Here is a 16,125-nt window from a genome sequence, read left to right as displayed (position 1 = left end):
GGGTCAAGGATAGCAAAGATCCAGTACTGGTTGTCCTCCATGATTTTGACAATACGCTTGTCGGTTGTAAAGCACCCCAACATGAACTCAGCCATGTCTGCCACAGTGTTAGTTGGCATGACTCCTCTGGCCCCACCGGAAAGTTCAATCTCCATTTCCTCCTCATCCTCCATGTCTACCCATCCGCGCTGCAACAATGGGACGATTCGAAGTTGCCCGGAAGCCTCCTGTATCACCATCACATCATCGGACAACTCTTCTTCCTCCTCCTCCTCCTCCTCCTCCTCCATTAAACGCAGTGAAGCGGACAGATGTGTGGACCTACTCTCCAGCTGTGACGGATCGGATGCTATCCCTAACTCCTCTGTGTGATCTGAGTTATCCCTGATGTCAATCAGGGATTCTCTCAGAACACACAAGAGCGGGATTGTAAGGCTCACCATCGCATCCTCAGAGCTCACCCTCCTTGTGGACTCCTCAAAGACCCGTAGGATGTCACAAAGGTCTCTCATCCATGGCCACTCATGGATGTGAAACTGAGGCAGCTGACTTTGTGGCACCCTAGGGTTTTGTAGCTGGTATTCCATCAAAGGTCTCTGCTGCTCAACCACTCTATTCAACATCTGAAACGTTGAGTTCCAGCGTGTGGGGACGTCGCACAAAAGCCGGTGTTGTGGCACATGCAGGCGTTGCTGGAGAGATTTTAAGCTAGCAGCGGCTACTGTCGACTTGCGAAAGTGGGCGCACATGCGCCGCACTTTCACCAGTAGCTCTGGAACATTGGGGTAGCTCTATAGGAAACGTTGCACCACTAGGTTGAAGACGTGGGCCAGGCATGGAACATGTTGGAGTCCGGCAAGCTCCAGAGCTGCTACCAGGTTCCGGCCGTTATCACAAACGACCATGCCTGGGCCCAGGTGCAGCGGCTCAAACCATATTGCCGTCTCATCGAGGAGGGCATCCCTCACCTCGGAGGCAGTGTGCTGTCTGTCCCCCAAGCTGATCAGCTTCAGCACAGCCTGCTGACGTCTACCAACGCCAGTGCTGCAACGTTTCCAACTCGTAGCTGGGGTCAATCTAACAGCGGAGGAGGAGGCGGTGGCGGAGGAGGAGGCGGTGGCGGAGGAGGAGGCGGTAGAGGAGGAGGAGGAGGGGGGTGTTCTTCTCGTGTCCCTGCCAGGAATGTTAGGCGGGGAGACGAGGTACACCGGGCCAGTTTGGGAAGCAGTCCCAGCCTCAACTACATTCACCCAGTGTGCCGTCAGTGAAATGTAGCGTCCCTGTCCGCATGCACTTGTCCACGCGTCGGTGGTCAAGTGGACCTTTGTGCAAAGCGCGGAACTAAGGGCCCGCCTGATGTTGAGTGACACGTGCTGGTGCAAGGCGGGGACGGCACACCGGGAGAAGTAGTGACGGCTAGGGACGGCATAGCGAGGTGCCGCAGTTGCCATCAGGTCCAGGAAGGCGGGAGTTTCAACAAGCCGGAACGCCAACATCTCCTGGGCCAGCAGTTTAGCGATGTTGGCGTTCAAGGCTTGCGCGTGTGGGTGGTTAGCAGTGTATTTCTGCCGCCGCTCCAATGTCTGAGAGATGGTGGGTTGTTGTAAAGAAACGCCTGATGGTGCCTTTGATGGTGCAGGAGAAGGAGATAAGACAGGACCAGGGGAGGATGAGGTAGAAGTCAACAAAGTGGCGGAGGCAGATGAAGTGGTGTCCTGGCTCGTCCTCTGGAGTGCATCGCCAGCACAGTCAGCAGTGGCAGTGGCAGAGGCAGAGGCAGAGGCAGTGGCAGTGGCGTGAACGGCAGTCGGCCTTTGTCCTGCCGTTGCTGCCTGCCACTGATTCCAGTGCTTGGATTCCAAATGACGGCGCATTGAAGTGGTGGACAGGTTGCTCTTCTCAGAGCCCCTAATCAATTTCGAGAGGCAAATTGTGCAGACAACACTATATCTGTCCTCGGCGCATTCCTTGAAAAAACTCCACACCTTCGAGAAACGTGCCCTCGAGGTGGGAGTTTTTCGGGGCTGGGTACGAACTGGAACATCTTGGGAGATTCCGGGTGTGGCCTGGCTTCGCCTAAGCTGCTGACCTCTGCCTCTGCCTCTAGCTACCCTTTTTGGTGCTGCACCTGCCTCAACATCCACACTACTTTCCCCGCTTGACATCCCCCCTGTCCAGGTCGGGTCAGTGTCCTCATCATCCACCACTTCCTCTTCCAACTCCTGTCTCATCTCCTCCTCCCGCACAATGCGCCGGTCAACTGGATGCCCTGACGGCAACTGCGTCACATCATCGTCGATGAGGGTGGGTTGCTGGTCATCCACCACCAAATCGAACGGAGATGGAGGAGACTCTAGTGTTTGAGCATCTGGATACAGATGCTCCTCTGTTAGGTTCGTGGAATCGTGACGTGGAGAGGCAGGTTGAGGGACAATGAAAGGAGCGGAGAACAGCTCTGGGGAGCAGGGACAGTTTGGGTTATTGTTCTGTAAAGCTTCGGAATTTTGGGAGGAAGGAAGACAAGACTGTTGGGTAATAGGAGGAGAGGAGGCAGAGTCTGACTGGCTGCTGGACAATGTGCTGTAAGCGTTCTCTGACAGCCATTGCAAGACCTGTTCCTGGTTCTCGGGCCTACTAAGGTTTGTACCCTGCAGTTTAGTTAATGTGGCAAGCAACCCTGGCACTGTGGAGTGGCGCAATGCTTGCTGCCCCACAGGAGTAGGCACGGGACGCCCTGTGGCTTCACTGCTACCTTGCTCCCCAGAACCATTCCCCCGACCTCGCCCACGGCCTCGTCCACGTCCCTTTCCGGGAGCCTTGCGCATTTTGAATTCCTAGTTAGAAATTGGCACTGTATACCAGTAGTAAAAATTGTGGGTGCACGTAACCCCAATATATTCTTTGAATTCCCAGTCAGAAACTGGCACTATATGGCAGTAGCAAGAAATGAGGGTATTTGTATTCCCAATATACTCTTTGAATTCCCAGTCAGACAATGGCACTGTATACCAGTAGTAAAAATTGTGGGTGCACGTAACCCCAATATATTCTTTGAATTACCAGTCAGAAACTGGCACTATATGGCAGTAGCAAGAAATGAGGGTATTTATAACCCCAATATATTCTTTGAATTCCCAGTCAGACAATGGCACTGTATACCAGTAGTAAAAATTGTGGGTGCACGTAACCCCAATATATTCTTTGAATTCCCAGTCAGAAACTGGCACTATATGGCAGTAGCAAGAAATGAGGGTATTTGTATTCCCAATATACTCTTTGAATTCCCAGTCAGACAATGGCACTGTATACCAGTAGTAAAAATTGTGGGTGCACGTAACCCCAATATATTCTTTGAATTCCCAGTCAGACACTGGCACTATATGGCAGTAGCAAGAAATGAGGGTATTTGTATTCCCAATATATTCTTTGAATTCCCAGTCAGACAATGGCACTGTATACCAGTAGTAAAAATTGTGGGTGCACGTAACCCCAATATATTCTTTGAATTACCAGTCAGAAACTGGCACTATATGGCAGTAGCAAGAAATGAGGGTATTTATAACCCCAATATATTCTTTGAATTCCCAGTCAGACAATGGCACTGTATACCAGTAGTAAAAATTGTGGGTGCACGTAACCCCAATATATTCTTTGAATTCCCAGTCAGAAACTGGCACTATATGGCAGTAGCAAGAAATGAGGGTATTTATAACCCCAATATATTCTTTGAATTCCCAGTCAGACAATGGCACTGTATACCAGTAGTAAAAATTGTGGGTGCACGTAACCCCAATATATTCTTTGAATTCCCAGTCAGAAACTGGCACTATATGGCAGTAGCAAGAAATGAGGGTATTTGTATTCCCAATATACTCTTTGAATTCCCAGTCAGACAATGGCACTGTATACCAGTAGTAAAAATTGTGGGTGCACGTAACCCCAATATATTCTTTGAATTCCCAGTCAGAAACTGGCACTATATGGCAGTAGCAAGAAATGAGGGTATTTGTATTCCCAATATACTCTTTGAATTCCCAGTCAGACAATGGCACTGTATACCAGTAGTAAAAATTGTGGGTGCACGTAACCCCAATATATTCTTTGAATTCCCAGTCAGACACTGGCACTATATGGCAGTAGCAAGAAATGAGGGTATTTGTATTCCCAATATATTCTTTGAATTCCCAGTCAGACAATGGCACTGTATACCAGTAGTAAAAATTGTGGGTGCACGTAACCCCAATATATTCTTTGAATTACCAGTCAGAAACTGGCACTATATGGCAGTAGCAAGAAATGAGGGTATTTATAACCCCAATATATTCTTTGAATTCCCAGTCAGACAATGGCACTGTATACCAGTAGTAAAAATTGTGGGTGCACGTAACCCCAATATATTCTTTGAATTCCCAGTCAGAAACTGGCACTATATGGCAGTAGCAAGAAATGAGGGTATTTGTATTCCCAATATACTCTTTGAATTCCCAGTCAGACAATGGCACTGTATACCAGTAGTAAAAATTGTGGGTGCACGTAACCCCAATATATTCTTTGAATTCCCAGTCAGAAACTGGCACTATATGGCAGTAGCAAGAAATGAGGGTATTTGTATTCCCAATATACTCTTTGAATTCCCAGTCAGACAATGGCACTGTATACCAGTAGTAAAAATTGTGGGTGCACGTAACCCCAATATATTCTTTGAATTCCCAGTCAGACACTGGCACTATATGGCAGTAGCAAGAAATGAGGGTATTTGTATTCCCAATATACTCTTTGAATTCCCAGTCAGACAATGGCACTGTATACCAGTAGTAAAAATTGTGGGTGCACGTAACCCCAATATATTCTTTGAATTCCCAGTCAGAAACTGGCACTATATGGCAGTAGCAAGAAATGAGGGTATTTATAACCCCAATATATTCTTTGAATTCCCAGTCAGACAATGGCACTGTATACCAGTAGTAAAAATTGTGGGTGCACGTAACCCCAATATATTCTTTGAATTCCCAGTCAGAAACTGGCACTATATGGCAGTAGCAAGAAATGAGGGTATTTGTATTCCCAATATACTCTTTGAATTCCCAGTCAGACAATGGCACTGTATACCAGTAGTAAAAATTGTGGGTGCACGTAACCCCAATATATTCTTTGAATTCCCAGTCAGACACTGGCACTATATGGCAGTAGCAAGAAATGAGGGTATTTGTATTCCCAATATATTCTTTGAATTCCCAGTCAGACAATGGCACTGTATACCAGTAGTAAAAATTGTGGGTGCACGTAACCCCAATATATTCTTTGAATTACCAGTCAGAAACTGGCACTATATGGCAGTAGCAAGAAATGAGGGTATTTGTATTCCCAATATATTCTTTGAATTCCCAGTCAGACAATGGCACTGTATACCAGTAGTAAAAATTGTGGGTGTATATAGCCCCAATTCTATTGCTAGGGGACTTGCAGGGTATTTCTGGGGTGAAGGTGGGGGGGCACACCGTTGGAACGGGTATCGGGGTATATATCGGGTATACGGGAATACACTGACAGTGTATTCCATTCAGGATCCTGGGAAAGCTGGGTTGCGGCGATTGAGCCCGTCAGTGCCACGTTACACTGACAAGCTTCTCCCTGGAATTTAGCTCTTACAAGAGCTGTTGGTTGTCTTCTCCTTCCTATCCTAGCCTGTCCCTGCCTACCCAGAATCTAAGCCCTAGCTAGCTGGACGGAAACCTCCGTCCTCGGTGAATTGCAAGCTCAGAATGACGCGAAGCTGGGCGTCGCTGTTCTTTTAAATTAGAGGTCACATGTTTTCGGCAGCCAATGGGTTTTGCCTACTTTTTTCAACGTCACCGGTGTCGTAGTTCCTGTCCCACCTACCCAGCGCTGTTATTGGAGCAAAAAAGGCGCCAGGGAAGGTGGGAGGGGAATCGAGTAATGGCGCACTTTACCACGCGGTGTTCGATTCGATTCGAACATGCCGAACAGCCTAATATCCGATCGAACATGAGTTCGATAGAACACTGTTCGCTCATCTCTAGAGGTCATGAATAGATAGTCGAGAGCATCAGGTCCACTGCAGTGTCAGAGAGGCATCAATGAGGACCATGGAAAACCCCTTTAAGAAAATATACCATTACTGACAAAGGTGTGGATTTCATATACACATAGGCCTCATGCATACAACCGTGTTTTTTATGACTAGCACACTGACCCATTCATTTATATGGCCCCATACACACACCCATGTGTTTTCCCAATTTTGCGTATGAGGTCAGGAGCAAAACTCAAGACAGGACCTATTTCTGTCTGTTTTGTGTCCCGCACTCACTGACCTCAGGGCATGGAGGCACGGGCATGGACATATAGCTAGAAACCTTTTCTTTTTGTATCAGAGATCATAAGATAAGATCAATGTTAAATCTCATAATAAGAAGAAGATGATTAGTAAATAAACACGGTATTAATAAGGACCTCAGGGAAGTTTTCTGGAGGGACATCATTAAAGGATTTGCTTATACAGAGTCTTTGTCTTGAAAAACTATATAAGCAATGTAAAATAGTCAGTTCCTTGCACATGAACGGTTTTTCATGTTTGATATGGAACTGGTTCATCTTTGGACCTCCAGGCCCATTATTTGACTACTGGAGTTCATTACAACTGACCCATTTACTTGATTCCTGGCCAAGGAAGGAGAGAATTGTGAGTCCTTTAACTCCTGAGCAGATATTCCCTGGAATACCCATACAACTTTCCATATTCTTTGGTTATTGGGTCATAATTCTTGCATTCTGTCTAGTTTCAGTATTTTAAATCAGGGACTCGTCTTAGGAAAGCAACTTGACCTCCCAACCCTTATTTTTTTAAAAAATGAGATTTTACTTTACGAATGATTCTAAGCTTTTCAAAGTGTGAGTTATCCAAGACCACAGCTTGGCTATTTTGAATATGGAACTTGATGTCCTTACTACCAGGTTAAAACTTTAGGAAAGACCTCACCATGGCTGATCTATGCTGCTTCCATAACACCTTTCCTTTACTTACATCTTTGGGCTTTATAGAAACAGCATAGGAAGGTAAGTTCAACTGTTTCTGTAACGGTCAAGCACCTCATGTTGGCTCTTCCTTTCTCAACCGTGAAAGGCTGAGCTGAGGAGACCTCTTTAATACCTCACTTAAGAAATCATTATAGTCCTCTTAAGTCAGTTGACTTTCTGCTATCTCGAGATGATACCTCAAGATGCATATGATCCATGCAGTTTACTTTAAGTCTGAAAACAGATCCCAGTATATTAACATAGCCCATCAGATAGATAACTTTGCGTCACCTGAATCAAATAATGTCCCCCATTGCGAGTCAGGTCTTTTTTTTTGTCAATATGGCAATGACCTTTTTAGAGCAATGAAGGCACTGCCATTGCTCCAAAGGCATAAGTGACAATGCCTTCATTATTTCAAAGAGACCATTGGCATATTGGCAAAAGCAGCAAAATTTCAGCAAAGGAGGCATCAATTCAAGTGACCCTAATCTATCTGTTATGCTGTGTTGATATGCTGGGTTCTGGTGGCAGACCACCCTTATAAGGTCTATGATTCTTACCCCAGTGTGCATTTGTACGTTTTCAATCCTTTACTAGTACTATAGTTTTGCCTAATTTTAAAACCCCTCCTGCATCAGATAGAGTTCGGCCACGAGCTGGAGCTACAATTGCACTTAATAAAGGGCCCAGGGTCCGAAACGCGTTGTTCCTAGCATTCGATAAAGGTGTTGGAAATTCCATGACGACCATTTGGTTTGTGCGCACCTCTCTCCTGCTCCTCCTTTCCCAATTGGTCCTGTACCTTGAGGGATCTTATTGCTAATTTTAAAAATGTCTTTGTAGTAAGGGAAAGAATTGTAATTTGGAGTAGAAAGGTAAGTGGTTATACAGGGGATGATGAAATATGTGAGAAAGCGATGTCCACCTAATATCAGGGTCGTTTTTGGGGGGGTTTTCGAAAGATTTTAATAATATCTTTATAAGGTTCATAAATGGATTCCTCCTTCTTAAAACCATTTTAAAGGACACCTGAAATTTCCTTCTCTTGCAGAATATTGTCAAATCTCATGGACAATGACACACATCTAGAATTCCACATTCTGCCATTCTCTTCCAATACTGATAATAAGCTGCTAATTGTCACAAGCTTCTCTATTATTTATTTGATGGGTATATTGTTGAACTCATTTGTTATTGCAGTGATATGTCTCGATGTCCATCTACACACCCCGATGTATCTGTTCTTCTGTAACTTATCTGCGATAGACATCTGCGGTATCACGGTCATAGTACCTAAACTTCTACACATACTATTATCTGGGAATGACCTACTATCTTCCACCCAGTGCTTCACCCAGATGTACTCTTTCTTTACGGCAGCCAGTGCTGAGGTAATGCTTTTCTTTGTAATGGGATTTGACCGATACGTTGCAATTTGCCATCCTTTGCACTACCAGCAAATCCTGAGCATGAGGAACTCTACACTGATGATGGTCCTCTTGTGGGTTTGTGCCTTCATAAACTCAATGTTCTTCATCAGCCCACTTTTGAACTTGACATATGATCGGGTGGTTGTTCTCCATCACTTCTTCTGTGATATGATACCAGTATTTAATGCATCCTATGGTGGCTCTAGAATGTTTTATACAGTAATGTCTATAGAATGGGTTCTGTTTGGACTTTTTCCACTATTTTGTAATTTCATGTCATACATCAAAATTTTTTGTGTTATTGCACGAATTAAATCTGTAGAAGGAAAAAGAAAAACCTTCTCCACCTGCTCTTCCCACCTCATTGTCATGATGCTCTACTACTCTACAGGGGCCATACACTCCCAGTCATCTTTCCACCACACAAAAGCTCTTCTCAACCAAATCCTGTCCATCTTATATGCAACAGTTGTACCCATGCTAAATCCACTTGTTTATAGTCTACGCAACCATGAAATCAACAAATCTGTTCAGAGATTGTGGAAGAGAAAATAATCATGATTATAATATTTTATGGGGAAAAAAGTCATATAATCCAGAAGGGCTTGAGGTTGTTAATCATTGCCATTCAGCCATTCCTATTGTCAAATAATAAACATTGATTGTTCAGTAAATCTGGCCTTTAGTGAAGAATTTTAAGAATAATAAGAATTTTTAACAGTTTTTGCCAATCCATCATTATTGATGATGGTCATTGTTGCAGGACCAACGGCATGAGAATGTGGAGGCAGAAGCTGTGTCACCTGTCCATGTTGCTTGTATGTCTGGGCAAGCACCACTTTAACCCAGTGGGCTGTAAATAACATATATTTTCCCTGACCATAGTTACAGCTCCACACACCATGCATTTTGACAGACAGCAAAAGGCTCAAGGATTGGCCCACCTTCTGTTCTACATATTTGTGAAGAGCTAGTACTGCCTTCTTGGTAAAGAAATGATGGCTTGAGACTCTCGATCTTGGCTCAGCACAAGCCATCAGTTCTCTGAAAGGCACAGAGTCCACCAATTGGAAAGAGAGTTACTGCAGGACCAGCAACTTGGACAGAAGCACGTTCAGTTTCTGCACCATTGGATGAGTGCATGTATAATGTTGCCTCTGTTATATACAGTAGATTCTCTGATCGATTGCTGATGCAATGACTGACTATGTGGAGTAGGAGCAGGAGCATTACAACCAGCAGATGATGGGAAGGACACACAGCTTTCTTCATCTGAGGTGGTGGAGCCTTGATTGCCTGAAATGGGATACATGCCACTGGGTGATGTAATGGTTCCTGCAGCAGTCTGGACCACAACATTGGAGCCACTTTATGGTGATGCTGCATATGTTGATGCAGGGCTGTGGTGCCAATATTGGCACCTTGGCCATGCTTCTCCTTCTGATCACAGATTGTTCATATGGCCATGTTCACCCTCCCCGGCGGCTTATCAAAAAAATGACACACCACCGAGTAGATTACTTTACTCCCAACACTACGCACTGACTGCTACCTCCAATGCCTCCAGGAAACTCTGCACCACTGCTTTATAGGCAGCTAGCTAGGCTGCTGCGCAGTGGGTGGTCTACCCTGGGCATGTTTGGCTCCCAACCTCCCACTGCTGTCACTGCTCCTACCCAGACATGCACCTAGTAGGTGGTGAATGATAGAAAACAACCAGAGAAAAAAAAACAGGATATTAGATAGACCTACTGATTGAATTGCCAAGAGGAGTGAAGGATACACTAAAAACAGCTTTATTGGTTCCAAATAGACAGAGAAATGGCTACGCATTTCGACGCCGATCTAGCATCTTCCTCAGGCCACCAGGAAACAGTAACAATAAAAATATGTATAAAAATTACATAATAATAACAGCATTACATGTGCGCATTTAAATTCAGTAGTGGTTACATACAGAAAACCAAGTGTTAGTTTCCAATTGTAGGTTAAGTGCAAATGTTAATAGAAACAGCATTTTTGTCAATAGTTGCGTGTATAGACATCCTGGTGGTAGGGGAAGGTACTACACACACATTGTCATGTGGAAAAATGGATGGTAAGTAGAGATGAGCGAACACTAAAATGTTCGCGGTTCGAAATTCGATTCGAACAGCCGCTCACTGTTCGAGTGTTCGAATGGGTTTCGAACCCCATTATAGTCTATGGGGAACATAAACTCGTTAAGGGGGAAACCCAAATTCGTGTCTGGAGGGTCACCAAGTCCACTATGACACCCCAGGAAATGATACCAACACCCTGGAATGACACTGGGACAGCAGGGGAAGCATGTCTGGGGGCATAAAAGTCACTTTATTTCATGGAAATCCCTGTCAGTTTGCGATTTTCGCAAGCTAACTTTTCCCCATAGAAATGCATTGGCCAGTGCTGATTGGCCAGAGTACGGAACTCGACCAATCAGCGCTGGCTCTGCTGGAGGAGGCGGAGTCTAAGATCGCTCCACACCAGTCTCCATTCAGGTCCGACCTTAGACTCCGCCTCCTCCAGCAGAGCCAGCGCTGATTGGCCGAATTCCGTACTCTGGCCAATCAGCGCTGGCCAATGCATTCTATTAGCGTGAACTGAGTTTGCACAGGGGTTCTAGTGCACCCTCGGCTCTGCTACATCAGATTGCTACATCTGATGTAGCAGTGCCGAGTGTGCATCAGATGTGTAGTTGAGCAAAACTGACTCAGCACTGCTAAGTCTCTGCATTCGCATAGGAATGCATTGGCCAGCCTTCGGCCAATCAGCGCTGGCTCTGCCGGAGGAGGCGGAGTCTAAGGTCGGACCTGAATGGAGACTGGTGTGGAGCGATCTTAGACTCCGCCTCCTCCAGCAGAGCCAGCGCTGATTGGCCAGAGTACGGAACTCGACCAATCAGCACTGGCTAATGCATTGTATTGGCGTGATGAAGCAGTGCTGAATGTGCGTGCTTAGCACACACATTCAGCTCTACTTCATCAGGCTAATAGAATACATTGGCCAATCAGCGCTGGCCAATGCATTCTATTAGCTTGATGAAGCAGAGTGTGCACAAGGGTTCAAGCGCACCCTCGGCTCTGATGTAGCAGAGCTGAGGGTGCACAAGGGTTCAAGTGCACCCTCGGCTCTCCTACATCAGAGCCGAGGGTGCGCTTGAACCCTTGTGCAGCCTCGGCTCTGCTACATCAGAACCGAGGGTGCGCTTGAACCCTTGTGCACACTCTGCTTCATCAAGCTAATAGAATGCATTGGCCAGCGCTGATTGGCCAGAGTACGGAATTCGGCCAATCAGCGCTGGCCAATGCATCCCTATGGGAAAAAGTTTATCTCACAAAAATCACAATTACACACCCGATAGAGCCCCAAAAAGTTATTTTTAATAACATTCCCCCCTAAATAAAGGTTATCCCTAGCTATCCCTGCCTGTACAGCTATCCCTGTCTCATAGTCACAAAGTTCACATTCTCATATGACCCGGATTTGAAATCCACTATTCGTCTAAAATGGAGGTCACCTGATTTCGGCAGCCAATGACTTTTTCCAATTTTTTTCAATGCCCCCGGTGTCGTAGTTCCTGTCCCACCTCCCCTGCGCTGTTATTGGTGCAAAAAAGGTGCCAGGGAAGGTGGGAGGGGAATCGAATTTTGGCGCACTTTACCACGCGGTGTTCGATTAGATTCGAACATGGCGAACACCCTGATATCCGATCGAACATGTGTTCGATAGAACACTGTTCGCTCATCTCTAATGGTAAGAGCAAGTGGTAGCTTAAATGAACTTAAACAGGCTGTTACTAGGTGGGTGGTTAAAAGTATCATCTGCAGTATATAAGAAGGATTCTAGTTTAAGGTAACAGTAATGTGCCCAAATAGATTGTAAGTAATGAACTTACATGCAGAATACACTGTCAAAGCGTGGGAACCAACTGCCCCACTGTGTAGAAAAAAAATAACCTCCCAGACGCCGAAGCCTCGTGCATCTGCAAGGGTGGGTCCTCGAACTAGGGGGCATGGTTGGGGTGGGTTAAGCCTCAATGGCTTTATATGGAAGAAAGAGAGAAAAAGCAAAGACTGGGAGGCCTCCAGGCTTAATTCTGCGGTGCACAGAGATGATCCATGCATCGCTGGACTGCTGATGGTGAGACAATGAGTCAGCCAAGGGAGTGGAGGGGAAGGGAGAAAGTTCCCAGCGAGAGTGGAAGCCGCCCATTCTCCTTCTTGCCAAACCGCCCCTCCAATAGAGAACGATGTGGAGTGAGAGCAAGCCAGCGTAGAGGAGGTTAGGGGGAGAGTAGAGGGTGGGGCACAGCCATCTGCCCCTCAGATCTATAGTTGTGGTATATCACCAAGGTCTGTGGATGCAGACCAAGGCAAAAACAGTGCGTGTGGTCTGTTATACAGGGAAAGGAGCAAGAATCAGCTGTAATGGAATTTGAGAAGTGAAGTAGCTTGAGATAGTTCTGAAATGTTATGAACATTGATAAAATAAAGAACAGTAGAAATGGTTGGTGGAAATTGGATGGTTGTTATATAAGACCGTGGGATGTCATAAAAATAGCATGAAAAATAACCAATAAAAATATCCAAGAATTAAAGTAATTAAACAATATGTGCAGCTCCTAATAAACCGCTAGTTCTTCATTTGCCATCCTATTTCCAGTTAATGAAGGAACTCCATAATCTCAACAGCCATCATACTAATAAGAATTACTAAAAACAATAATACATTATTATTTTGGTTTTGCAATTTTATTTTCCTGTTGTTTCTTCCTAGATTTCTTTTTTAGGGAAAAAAAAAAAACACCAGAAAAAAAAAACTGAAAATGTGGCTCCAATAAACCCCAAGATTTAAAAAAATCACAAAAAAAAAAAAAAAATCCTGAAAAAAAAAAAATGAGCTGTAATATTGTAAAGCTTTTTCTTAAATCCAAAACACTTCAGGGTAACTGGACATCAAGTATACTTCTATGCTATCATTTTAGGATACCTATAACTCATTGGCTAAATTTTATAATATTTTTCAGAGGAACAGAAAAGTCACTAAGTCCCTAAAGATAAATTTCACTATAACAAATCCCGACAGCCTTGTAGACAGGGGACTTGGTAATATCATGTCTATGGTTTTCCCGGATGTAAATTAGGTAGCATATATAGTATGCAACGATCTTCTGTATATAAATGCAGCGTCTCTATTGTCTGCCGTTGTAGTTATCATTGAAGGCCATTTTGCTCTATTCAGTTTGGAAATTTCAACTTTTTGAAGTTATTTCCAAAAAAAGACATCTGGTATAATTGCCGTATCATATATTTCTTTACATAAGAATTTTTTTTTTTTCTTTTTCTTTAATTTTTTGCATAATTTTTATTTCTAATAAATTTTTTACCATTATTTTTTACCATTTATATTGTTTCTCATTCGTATTTATTAGAACTTTTATAATTTCACATTCATTTCGCTATCATTATTCGAATTTATAACGAGAGTAGCAATAATTATTTATTTTATTATATTATCGTTTTTTTAAAAAAATTGCTATTTATTTTTCAAGTATGTTCTCCAATAACCGTTTCTCTTACTTAAATATCAAATGGATGATTCTGCTCAATTTACCTTATTTCATGCAATTTGTTAGTGTTGTCCATTAAAAAAAAATTCAGTCTTATCTATCTGCTAAATTGAATTTTCTAAAAAAAATTTATTTTTATTTTTTGGAAATGCATTTAAGAGTCTTATGCCTGGTTCACACTAGCTTATGTGTTCCGTCCAGAAGGAGTCGCATGAGGACCCCCCCCCCCCCCCCGGACGGAATACAAGCGCAACTATAACGTGGTCCGTATGCTTGCACCGCACGAATGATTCATGCAGGCAGTGCGCGGTAAGCACATGGACCCCGTTATAGTCTATGGGGTCCGTGCGCTTTAACTGCATGGTGCTTGCATTCTGTCCGGGGGTCCTCATGCGGACTCCTTGTGGACGGAACACATAAGCTAGTGTGAACCGACTCTTAAAGGAAATGAAAAAAGTGTATGCTTCCAATATCCTCATCACTGTTATTCATAGACTGTGTTTTAATCTCCCATACCCCGACACACTGACAAAGCCCCCAGCATAGATGAGTATAGAACATATTAAACTATGGGAAATTGCTAAATTCACCCGAGTGCCCTGGTTCCTAAAATTAGCTCAATGATCTACAGGACTCTACCCATAAAATATAAATTTCTAAAATTCATGTAAATGGCTGTAGAACTTTAGGTAAAATTATATACAACACATGGATGAACAAACTATAAAAACAAAGCAATTTCATTGAGATATACAGTAATATTAAAGTAGTTGATAGAATACACACAAGAATGTTCCACTAACAATTTATTTTTAATTATTGCAAATTTTTTTTTTAAAAAAAAATTCCAGTAATGGAGAAAAACGCTTCAACAGGAGACTTCAGGATTTCACCATTTTTCTACAAGTCCCAGAATGAATCCTTAGTGATAAGTATATTGGTGTTGATGTATTTGCTCGGGGCCTCCATGAACATGCTCATCATTGGTGTGATATACCTTGACGATCACCTCCACACTCCCATGTATCTGTTTGTCTGTAACTTGTCTATCGTTGACATATGTTATATTACTGTCATCATCCCTAAGCTTTTGGAAATGTTAATCTCCAGGAATAACACGGTATCCTTCATGCAATGCTTCACCCAGATGTATTTTTACTTCATATCTGCCAGTGCCGAGGTCTTGGTGTTATTCGTAATGGCCTACGATCGATACGTTGCTGTCTGTAACCCATTGAATTATCCTCGGGTCTTGAACGGTAGAGTCTGCGTCATGATCGTGGTTGGACTATGGGCTTCTGCATTTCTAAATTCATTTCTTATTACGTTTCCAGCCTCAACAATGTCCTTCTGTCAAGTGCAGACCGTTCACCACTTCTACTGTGACGCAAAGACATTGGTGACCATTTCTTGCGCAGGCAAGGACACGTTTAACCTCCTGCTATACATAGAGTTGCCGCTGTTTGGACTCGTCACCTTTATATGTAGTTTGGCTTCATATGTAAAAATTATCACTGTCATTCTACGGATTAGGTCAAGCGATGGAAGAAGAAAAGCCTTCTCCACCTGCTCTTCTCATCTGGCCGTCCTCACCCTCTACTATGTAACAGGCATGTCAGTTTATATTATCCCGCCATCAAAGTACTCTGATATTCTGAAGCAGGTCTGCACTATGCTGTATGCTACTATAACACCCATCATCAACCCCTTTATATACAGTCTACGAAACAAGGACATAACAAATGCTCTTCTGAAAATAGGCCGGGCAACGTAAAAAATTAGGAATAATTCTGATATCCTACAATTCACCTCTTTTGTATGTTACACTCATTTCATGTACAGAAGTAGTCTGTCTACTGTCTGTTGTATAGTCAACTAAAAAAAGTGATAAAGTGCTTGATAGTATAATAGGATGGAAAAAAAGATGGCTGTGGGCTTGTTATGGAAACGCAGCTTACTTTGTTGCAGATTTTGTTGTGTTTTTTAAGACAAAAAACAGTACAAGTCGGTATGACTCTGCTCGCCCACATCTAGTTATGTCATATTAAATAAATGTAAATTTTG

The 16,125-nt window shown here is 43.6% G+C and overlaps 1 protein-coding gene across 1 annotated transcript; it reads left to right on the top strand.

The window, feature by feature from the left end:
* Positions 1–14,914: 14,914 nt before the first annotated feature.
* On the top strand, positions 14,915–15,835 carry LOC142217123 (olfactory receptor 1G1-like). The gene has a single exon (XM_075285313.1). It carries the CDS (start codon positions 14,915–14,917, stop codon positions 15,833–15,835), a length of 921 nt encoding a protein of 306 aa, XP_075141414.1.
* The last annotated feature ends 290 nt before the right edge of the window (positions 15,836–16,125 follow it).

Source organism: Leptodactylus fuscus, chromosome 8 (assembly GCF_031893055.1).
Source record: "Leptodactylus fuscus isolate aLepFus1 chromosome 8, aLepFus1.hap2, whole genome shotgun sequence".
Taxonomy (NCBI): Eukaryota; Metazoa; Chordata; class Amphibia; order Anura; family Leptodactylidae; genus Leptodactylus; species Leptodactylus fuscus.
Note: the sequence above shows the minus strand (reverse complement) of the source record. Positions and strands in the feature narration are given on the sequence as shown.

Bases quoted from the DNA above. Each gene is read 5' to 3' on its own strand.
- LOC142217123 (XM_075285313.1), top strand. From the start codon at position 14,915: ATGGAGAAAAACGCTTCAACAGGAGACTTCAGGATTTCACCATTTTTC.